Source organism: Ostrea edulis, chromosome 10 (genome assembly GCF_947568905.1).
Source record: "Ostrea edulis chromosome 10, xbOstEdul1.1, whole genome shotgun sequence".
Lineage (NCBI taxonomy): Eukaryota > Metazoa > Mollusca > Bivalvia > Ostreida > Ostreidae > Ostrea > Ostrea edulis.
Window position 1 is genome coordinate 44,025,170 of NC_079173.1, and position 11,727 is coordinate 44,036,896.

Below are 11,727 nucleotides of genomic sequence, written 5' to 3' on the forward strand. Positions count from 1 at the left end.
TGCAATATCAATCAGCATAGTAACAAACAATACAATAACACGATATTTGTGTTTTATCCCGGTCACTACTGAAGAAATCCTCACAGTACATAGACTTCCACATCAACATCCTTTAAACTCTTCTATTACACACATTCACATCTAGACTCTCACATCAACATCTTTTAAACTCTTCTATTACACACATTCACATCTAGACTTCCACATCAACATCCTTTAAACTCTTCTATTACACACATTCACATACACTCCCACATCAACATCCTTTAAACTCTTCTATTACACACATTCACATCTAGACTTCCACATCAACATCCATTAAACTCTTCTATTACACACATTCACACACACTTCCACATCAACATCCTTTAAACTCTTCTATTACACACATTCACATCTAGACTTCCACATCAACATCCATTAAACTCTTCTATTACACACATTCACATCTAGACTTCCACATCAACATCCTTTAAACTCTTCTATTACACACATTCACATCTAGACTTCCACATCAACATCCATTAAACTCTTCTATTACACACATTCACATCTAGACTTCCACATCAACATCCTTTAAACTCTTCTATTACACACATTCACATCTAGACTTCCACATCAACATCCATTAAACTCTTCTATTACACACATTCACATCTAGACTTCCACATCAACATCCTTTAAACTCTTCTATTACACACATTCACATCTAGACTTCCACATCAACATCCATTAAACTCTTCTATTACACACATTCACATACACTTCCACATCAACATCCTTTAAACTGTTCTATTACACACATTCACATAGAGAATTCCCAATCTATATATTTCAGTATCAACTTCACTTCCTTTTTCTAATAAAAGTAAAAATATCAGCAATATGAAAAAAGATTTATATATATATATATATTCAATAAATTCTTTTTTCTTGGAATCGGGGTAGAATAAAGTCAAAAAATAAAATCCAATTAACTATAGATAAAAGTTTGAGTAATTGGATTTTATTTTTTGACTTTATATATATATATATATATATATATATATATATATATATATACAAATATACATGTATAAATCTATATATATACCAATTGTTTGATAATTCAAAATGTTAAAATTCCATCTTCTAGTTTGATGGCATGGCAATTACTACATGTAGCAAATTGAGGACTGGTCTAATTCTATAATTAAATTCATTGAATTCATGAACATTTGAATTATATTATATATCATTACAGTAATGATATATAATATAGTTCTATATCATTACTAAGACTTTAAACTTAGGTTAACGTAAGCCAATGGACTGTTAGTCCATAACTAGCAGTGTTCACAGCGACAGAGTCTCTGTGGGTATCCTACCCCCAGGCCCCCTCTACCTAGGTAGCCTACCCCCAGGCCCCCTCTACCTAGTTAGCCTACCCCCAGGCCCTCTCTATCTAAGGCTTACATAATTCTGAGGAATTTTTACGAGATTCTTTCTATTTTTTTCTCCATTCAATGATTATGGGTTTAACTTGCTTATAGGAGCATAAATCAAGGGGAAATAATCTGTCTCTACATCAGTGTTTGAAATTGGTTTAAAACTTGGTATTGACCACGGGTCTATGCCAAAACAAGATGACATAAATCTCATCGAATTGGCATAGACCACAACATTGAAAAGAGATATCACAAAAAACAGTTTCATTTACTCTAATGTACTTAGAAAGCATATTTTCTTTCCATTTTTGTAACAATATCCTCCTTTCCTCATAACATTTATCAGACGTCGCCTGACCACGTAAGGTCCTTTGGGATAACTTTAATGCTTTAAATCTGGAAAATCGGCATAGACAATTTGGTCCATCTCAATTACAATTGGTATAGACTGGTGTCATTTGACATAGACTCGGTCTATCGGTCTATGGTTAATTTCGAACACTGTCTCTATGACAGAGCCCTGCTCAGAATTGAACAGATTTATCTTATTCACTGACAGTCTAGAAGCCCTGCATGCTCAGAATTGAACAGATTTAACTTATTCACTGATAGTCTAGAGCCCGGCATGCTCAGAATTTAACAGATTCATTGACAGGTGTTACAATCAAAGAATTCTACTACTACACTCAATATATAAAAGATGTAAGTTCATATAGATCTACATGCAATATTGTACTTCATGCATGTACAGATTACAAAATCATAACATTCTCTGTACAGGCTGGCTGTGTACAGATTACAAAATAGTAACATTCACTGTACAGGCTGGTTGTGTACAGATTACAAAATTGTAACATTCTCTGTACAGGCTGGCTGTGTAGATTACAAAATCGTAACATTCTCTGTACAGACTGGTTGTGTACAGATTACAAAATTGTAACATTCTCTGTACAGATTGTTGGTGTAAAGATTACAAAATCGTAACATTCTCTGTACAGGCTGTGTACAGATTACAAAATCATAACATTCTCTGTACAGCCTGGCTGCATGTGTACAGATTACAAAATTGTAACATTCTCTGTACAGACTGGCTGTGTACAGATTACAAAATCGTAATATTCTCTATACAGATTGTTGGTGTACAGATTACAAAATCGTAACATTCTCTGTACAGGCTGTGTACAGATTACAAAATCGTAACATTCTCTGTACAGGCTGTGTACAGATTACAAAATTGTAACATTCTCTGTACAGGCTGTGTACAGATTACAAAATCGTAACATTCTCTGTACAGGCTGGCTGTGTACAGATTACAAAATCGTAACATTCTCTGTACAGGCTGTGTACAGATTACAAAATTGTAACATTCTCTGTACAGGTTGTGTACAGATTACAAAATCGTAACATTCTCTGTACAGGCTGGCTGTGTACAGATTACAAAATCGTAACATTCTCTGTACAGGCTGGCTGTGTACAGATTACAAAATCGTAACATTCTCTGTACAGGCTGGCTGTGTACAGATTACAAAATCGTAACATTCACTGTACAGGCTGGCTGCATGTGTACAGATTACAAAATTGTAACATTCTCTGTACAGACTGGCTGTGTACAGATTACAAAATCGTAACATTCTCTGTACAGGCTGTGTACAGATTACAAAATCGTAACATTCTCTGTACAGGCTGTGTACAGATTACAAAATCATAACATTCTCTGTACAGCCTGGCTGCATGTGTACAGATTACAAAATCATAACATGCTCTATACATGCAGGCTGGCTGTGTACAGATTACAAAATCGTGACATTCTCTGTACAGGCTGGCTGTGTACAGATTACAAAATTATTATGTTTTCTGCAGAATAATTTCAGTTATAGGATTTTGGACACATCAAATGATGTAGGATTTTGCTGTGTGTGTATGGGATTTTTATTTATTTGATCAAACAACAATATAAATCGGTCATTATACATGAAATGCACCAATCAAAAGACAGTTTTGAAGGATTATAGTTTCTCCATTGAATTTTCAAGTCAAATTTTGTGAAACGCAAAAACAATGGTGATTTCATAGGGAAATTTTGTGGTAAATATGGGTTTGTAGCAATATTAAAACATTTAAAAATAGTTTTACAAAATTTTATAACGTTTATTTTTTGGCGTATCTACTGCCTACGACTTTAATTTTGTACCAGTGAAATTTGTCACAACTCTAGGACTATATTCTGATATCATACATGTTACACACACACAGTCATGACAGTGAAGTCCTGCTTCCTCATCAGTATGTGAAATTTACAATTCTAGTCTTCAACACATTGACATACAAGTACCTGTATTATTATGTGTTACATAATACGACGTGTTCATGAATACCGAGACAACATTTCATTTCCTAATCCTAAACACGTCCACCCATACAGACCAAGCTCTGATGAGACAAAATAAGTGAAATGCCCTTAGATATCAATATATATATAATTTTCTCTCTGCAGCGCATACAACCACACACTATACACATATATAGTGTACAGTGTATAGTCACTGTGTCAGTATAGTGTGTTTACAGAGTTAAACAACATGTGTATGGCAGCTAAGTCATTTTGTCACTGTGTCAGTATAGTGTGTTTACAGAGTTAAACAACATGTGTATGGCAGCTAAGTCATTTTGTCACTGTGTCAGTATAGTGTGTTTACAGAGTTAAACAACATGTGTATGGCAGCTAAGTCATTTTGTCACTGTGTCAGTATAGTGTGTTTACAGAGTTAAACAAGTCATTCTGGTACCCATAGTAAAGGTCTTGTCACAAGGAATCTTAATACATGTGAAATATGAAAGCCCTATCACTATCCACTCAGAAGTTATAATGGTCATAAAAGGTAGACAAACAGACAGACCAAAAACTATATTTCCAATGACAGGAGCAAAAAAATTAATGAAAGTTTTAAGAGAACGGGTTCAAGGTGCAAGAACTCACAACACCTCCATAGGTATAGTGTGGTCAAGAACAAAGAACACGTTCATGCGCACATGTTCTCGTCGTTCGCAACTTTAAGAACGGAGCACGAAAACAACGGTAACAGTGATTTCGAACGCACTTTTTATGTCTGTTCAGAACACCTCTAAAGTTTGCCTTAATTTCCTATAACTTTATGTCTGTTCACAACACATCTAAAGTTTGCCTTAATTTCCTATAACTTTATGTCTGTTCAGAACACCTCTAAAGTTTGCCTTAATTTCATATGGCTAAATGTCTGTTCAGAACACCTCTAAAGTTTGCCTTAATTTCCTATGGTTTACTGCCTGTTCAGAACACCTCTAGATTTTATCTTGTAATCCTATGGTTTAAAGTCTGTTCAGAACACATCTAAAGTTTACCTTTCCTATGGCTTTCTTGTAACGAAGGATGGCCTTCTCTGTGAGTTCCTTCACCAGCAAATCCCCATCTCCGCACGGAACAATGACTCGAACTCGATCGAAGCACACAGTCACTTTCATCGGCATGACTTCACATTGTCGCGTCCTAAATGTCTCCTTGTGCTCATCTACAACACATCAAGTACTGAATTTATTTCACCGTCAATTCTACAACACATCAAGTACTGAATTTATCTGACTGTCAATTCTACAACACATCAAGTACTGAATTTATCTGACTGTCAATTCTACAACACATTACGTACTGAATTTATCTGACTGTCAATTCTACAACACATCAAGTACTGAATTAATCTGACTGTCAATTCTACAACACATCAAGTACTGAATTTATCTGACTGTCAAATCTACAACTGACTGTCAATTCTACAACTGACTGTCCATTCTACAACACATTACGTACTGAATTTATCTGACTGTCGATTCTACAACACATCAAGTACTGAATCTATCTGACTGTCAATTCTACAACACATCAAGTACTGAATTAATCTGACTGTCAATTCTACAACACATCCAGTACTGGATTTATCTGACTGTCAATTCTACAACTGACTGTCAATTCTACAACTGACTGTCAATTCTACAACACATTACGTACTGAATTTATCTGACTGTCAATTCTACAACTGACTGTCCATTCTACAACACATTATGTACTGAATTTATCTGACTGTCAATTCTACAACACATCAAGTACTGAATTAATCTGACTGTCAATTCTACAACACATCAAGTACTGAATCTATCTGACTGTCAATTCTACAACACATCAAGTACTGAATTTAACTGACTGTCAATTCTACAACACATCAAGTACTGAATTTATCTGACGGTCAATTCTACAACACATCAAGTACTGAATCTATCTGACTGTCAATTCTACAACACATCAAGTACTGAATTTATCTGACTGTCAATTCTACAACACATCAAGTACTGAATCTATCTGACTGTCGATTCTACAACACATCAAGTACTGAATTTAACTGACTGTCAATACTACAACACATCAAGTACTGAATTTATCTGACTGCCAATTCTACAACACATCAAGTACTGAATTAATCTGACTGTCAATTCTACAACACATCAAGTACTGAATTTAACTGACTGTCAATTCTACAACACATCAAGTACTGAATTTATCTGACGGTCAAATTTCTACAACACATCAAGTACTGGATTTATCTGACTGTCAATTCTACAACACATCAAGTACTGAATTTATCTGACTGTCAATTCTACAACACATGTACTGAATTTAACTGACTGTCAATTCTACAACATATCAAGTACTGAATTTAACTGACTGTTATTAATCTTCCACTTGACTGGTAATGAGGTAGTCAACACTCAGTAGATAGTTATATGTATTCCATCAAATATTTATATAGCACATCTTTGATAAGAACCAGTGGATATTTATAATATATATTCCATTAAAAAGTTATATAGCACATCTTTAATAATAATCAGTAAATAATTACATTGCATACAAGTGCATTCCATCAAGCATTAATTATATTTAACACATCTTTAAGAATAAATCACTGGATGATAACATATTGTATGTGCATACCATCGAGCAGAACTTTATAAACCATATCGTTTAATAATAATCACTTGAGTGCAACTATACATACAGTCTGTGCCTCATTTTTAACATCTGTATACGTTAAAGGCAGCTAACTAGTTCTAGCTAAAAATACACTCCAAAATTTATAATCGATCAGTGTGGGTTGACATTGATTTGCATATCAGTATCTGAGTCATTGAGAAGTTTTGTATCAGTATCTGAGTCAATGAGAAGTTTTGTATCAGTATCTGAGTCATTGAGATGTTTTGTATCAGTATCTGAGTCATTAAGGGGGTACTCTACATTGTCATAATGGCTGACTTCCTTTTAAAACATGGTAGAAAATATAAATATCAGCAATATTTGTCTATTCATTTAAAAAAGTCTCGCCTAGCTGAGTAGCTCAGTAGGTTAGCACGTCAATTGCTGAAATGTAGATCGCGTGTTCGAGTCCAGCAGGGGTTTTAAATTTTTCTCAGATTGCTTTCAACTAAAACTGTAACTTTTGACTAAATAAAGTAAATTTAAAGTTTTCAATTTCAAAATATTGTTGCACATATCCTCCTCTTTTCATCCATATCAAATTTCTCTGGTGTAGCATACCTCCTTAAGAAGTTTTATATCAGTATCTGAGTCATTGAGAAGCATTGAAAAAAGTTATAAACTTGTTTGTTGATCATCATATTTAAATAAAGTCTTAATTTAAAAATTAATCCAATAAAATCCCATGCATTTCAATTTTAATCTATTTCACTTTCATTTAATTACATTTTCTGGAAAAAAAAAAGAGTAGATCTCACAAGTTCAGGTTGATATCATTAAAAGTTTCCAGAAAAGGTGTATATTTGAATCTGTCAAAGAAGTTTGAATTTTCAGATATTAAAATGTTAAATATGAATGTCCCATTTCATTATAATAATATTGTAAGTTTGCAAACCAAGATTTCTCAACATGTTTCACACAAAAACCATTTTTCTTTTTAAAAATTTGAACATGTTGAAAACTTGAGTTGCTTTTCTTCCAGCTTCATTTAAGATCAAATATATAACAGTAACTAAGAACTAACTCCTGCACATAATTTCAGAATAATTCTATGAGCAAGCATTGCACAGACATGATAATATACTTTTATTACAGTATAACACTAATTTTCTAGACACTTATAGATTGCTATCAGCGATTTTTTTCCTTACATAACTGGTACCGATAAACGGTACCATTCCCAATGCCAAAAACTGTTGATTTTTCCCAATTTTGAGACTAAAAATTCCCAACTTACTTTCCGAAAAATAGACCGCTGACATCGTAATTTACTTAGTCTGAAACGTTGTACAAGTTAACTAAAATGTTCACTTCTGGTATTAAATCGAAAGTACAGATCATGGCAGTGCGCATGTTTTGTAGAACTACAGCGATTCTAAAACAATCCAACAGCAAATATTACCGTAAAAAGTTTGTAAAGAGATGAATAGTTCTTGTTTTGTTCTCTTTTTTCCTTTTCTTTTAGTTAAAATCATTTGCTAAAACATTTGTAGAAAATTCCCAATTTGTTCGATTTTGACGCTATTTTCCCAATCGAATGGGTACCGGTACCAGTACCAGTGGGTAGAAAAAAATCACTGGCTATACAATGTAATGTTCACACACACCATTAATTTTGTGAATAGGTCATTACTTTTACAACAGTAAAATCATTATAAAAACTGTGTAAAATCATTATAAAAACTGTGTAAAATCATTATAAAAACTGTGGACATTTCAGAGATAATAGGGGTATGGGGTTGGTTTTCTTCCTTTTCTTTCTTTTCTTTTTTTTTTTTTTTTTTTTTGCTATTGTTGTTTTCACACCTACAAAGTTGAATTGCACATTCCGCAAAAGTCAGTTTCCTTTGCTGAGCCAGTGTTAATATTGTGTTCCTTATATAACTTTACCAACAAGGAAATGCTTCCAAAATTAAACATAATTCTGTTTTTATATTTGCCCCATATAGCAGGCATTATAAACTTTTGAAAAAGATTTGCTTGTATGAAATATTAAAAGGTGTATGTTACATAGTATATACTGAAGGTTACACCAAAAGAAAACTGGCAACTGGGGATACATTCTATAAATCTACAAGGTACAAGCAGGGATTTTTTTAGGGTCTGTAGAGGGTCAAAATTCGGCCCCATTCCCAATGCTGAAAAGCAGGTGTTTTTCCCAAAACGATGTTTAAAAATTCCCAAATGATGGATGCTTTGATGAGAATATGCCATAAGGGGCCATCAAACCTCAGTGCCAAGTGCTCTGTTGCAAAAAAATTTTGACTGTTTTTTTTCTCTGCCAAAGACCGGAAATTAAAGCTTGTATAAACCATATTGATAATGAAATATCAAATGGTTAACTTTTTGCTTGGTTTTTTTTTTTTTATTATTATTATTTATTTGTATGAAACAATTTCTTAATTCCCTAACTTGAAGGCCCTGGCCCCTGGGTTCAAGGGTAAAAAAAAAAATCCCTGACAAGCCATCCACTTGGACCAGCTATGTCTTATATTGAAGTTTTGACAGAAAAGATGACTCTTTATGAATTAGGTGGCGGAATATTTGTTTGCTCCAAATTCTACTCGCGTTCCACACAAGTTTATGGTCTGACAAAATAAACTAAACCTGAACTAATAATCCAGCTGCAATCATAAAGAAATATGTTATCAATCTTCTAATCTTTCTTATATTGCCCTATATATCATCTGGTTATCATATTGTTCAACCTTTAACAATTTATGCCCCCCGGGTGCACGCACTACATCTGAACTCTCTCTTCTCCATTAATTTCACAACAGAAATATTCACACACTTGTGCAAAAGTTTTCATTGCAAACTAAAGCAAAATTAGAATGAGAGAGAAAAAAATCACAGGTAACTTATTTTGCCAGGCAGACACTCCAATGGTGCCGTTCTCAATACCGGTCTCCGAAAATGATACAGGACTCACCTGTCCCATATATAACACCTATCAACTCATTAAAAGGTGTTACTAGTTTCAGAAAACTTTTAACTCACCGTAAATCAAACATTTTCAGATTTATGGAATGACTTTCTGCACGGCACAAATATGAAATACAATCCTCACAAAGTTTTCAAAGTAAATCCTATTAAAAGTAATTCACGATTTCTACCTCACAACAATTTCTTAACTTCACCGCAGTATTTACAATTCAGAGCCTCGTTTCCGATAAACAACTTCCGCTGTATCGACAGAGTCGAGATAAATCGAAACCAAAACCACTCGATCCGTCGCGTACAGCGAAGTCGCTGAGTTGTCGTTGTTGTCGCGGTGCACTGATTCAGAGAGACATCTATATTTCCCTGAATGATCTAAAGATTTGATACGAGTCAACAGCAGAAACATTCGATTTAAATCACTTTATATTATCCGATTCTACACTCAAGGGTCAAAAGTATTTCAGCACTGCTAATTTTCACTAGGCCATATATATAATATATTCATTACAACTTTCATATTTTAAGAAATTCACCAAAATTTGATAATTAATGTTATCATTATGAAATTTTCAGAATATATGTTGAATGCACTCAATGTTACTTTTAGTGTTGTTCTATATATTTATGTTATATATTTATGAATTACAAATGAAAGACATTTGAATCGTTGACATGCTTTGGCATTGATATGAAGCATATGCTTTTTCAAACTTCCATCTTTCTGGAATATTAGTCCCACGTGAGTATGAGTTTCAACATTTTGAATAAATTGGCCATGCTGACAAAATTTTACCTTCGGATGAGAAATGTTTTTCCTACTAAAATCCATATTGACTGTTTTGATTGGATTAAACTGGATTAAATTCAACATGTACATGTGTTACGTAAACAAGACTCGAGTTGTGTTTATGTTTACAAACAAACGAGTGAAAAATGTTAATTTTGTAATTTAAAGCATCCTAATTTTGCACATATACAATTAAATTCAACCTTACTAGCGCATTTTACCTAAAGAATAGTTGAAATGTGATGTATATATCATAAACTTAAATCAATAATTATATTTTCAAAAACGTTGTAAACAATAACATACCATAGTCTTTTTTTATACAAGAAATAATAAACTTCTGTCACAATATATAACCATGACTTATTGTGAAACATTTTAAACACATTAGACAGTAAATTTTAATCATTAAAAGTGAAAAAGAAAATTTGGAGGAAATCGTGAATCAGTCCCATTTATGTTTTGACAAACAGATCCGTATCTTCTTTTCTTTTTTTTTTTATTATGTAATGGTTTAAATCGCTTCTGAATTTTGCAAAGGGTGTCATATCCGGATTTGTTACTGCCCTGTAAAAGCATGGTGAACAAGAATATGTACAGGTTAACAGGGCTAGAAATTAACATAGATGCCCGTCAGTCCGTGACTGGTTAAAAGTCTGGCCGAATGACTGATATTTGTGCCAAGTCAGTCCAATGGGACTGATCAATTTTCTAAACTTCATCTTTGAAAACCCACTTGTGTAATTTTAAACGCACATTGTTGCTAACTGTAGGTATCGGGAGAAATCAGTCATAGACATTGATCTCACATACCTGAACTGACGATATCATCCGTGGCATATCGAGTTAAAATCGTGTTATTTTATCATATAACACAACTTTAATAATTGCAATATACTAGATTAAAAAAAAAAAAAAAAACAAGCGCGGGAAATCATATTTAAATAATATTGCATAGATGAAAGACTTTTCAAATGCATGTTTGAATTTTTGCGCACATGAATTGAACGGACGTCGATATCTTTGATTCAAATTAATTATTTTTTTTGTTTTTTTTTTTGAATAATTTCGTGCTATTAACTATGCTATATTTATTGATATCATATACAGTAAAATAAAACTAATTGATGGTTAGGACGTCACTTGGAGCTCCACATTCAATGTAACATGAATGATCTTTCTCAGTATTAAAAATTAAATAACGATTTTACGAATGCAACTGTAATCCGTCGTGCTGAATCAGGGGCGGATCCAGGAATTGTGGTTACGGGGGCGCCACTTTATGAGGCAGGGAAAGCCATGGGAAGCTCCTGGATTTTACAGATTTTATAGGGCTTGAAATATGTCTTGTATTATTTTTTTACATTTTTAAAAAGGTGAAATTAGTAAAATTACACAAATTTTAAGGGTTTTTGCAAAAAAATTAAGTTCTCCCAATAAAGTAATTCAAGAAATCAAAATATTTTGTCATTTATTTCTCCGAGAGCGGAAGAAATTATTGCTTCTTTTAT

At 33.2% G+C, this 11,727-nt stretch overlaps 1 protein-coding gene across 16 annotated transcripts in view; it reads right to left on the reverse strand.

The window, feature by feature from the left end:
* Positions 1–9,690, reverse strand: part of LOC125666133 (partitioning defective 3 homolog) — a 96,281-nt gene extending 86,591 nt beyond the window's left edge. For 14 of the 16 annotated variants that reach the window (XM_056151439.1, XM_056151442.1, XM_048899250.2 and 11 more), the window contains exons 1-2: positions 9,487–9,661; positions 4,806–4,972 (exon numbers count right to left, since the gene is read on the reverse strand). In XM_056151439.1, coding sequence (XP_056007414.1) covers positions 4,806–4,931 — 126 coding nt within the window. In that variant the 5' untranslated portion in view covers positions 4,932–4,972; positions 9,487–9,661. Of the gene's footprint in view, positions 1–4,805; positions 4,973–9,486 lie in introns of all 16 variants that reach the window. The other 2 variants (XM_056151441.1, XM_056151438.1) reach the window with 2 other exon arrangements.
* Positions 9,691–11,727: the final 2,037 nt, after the last annotated feature.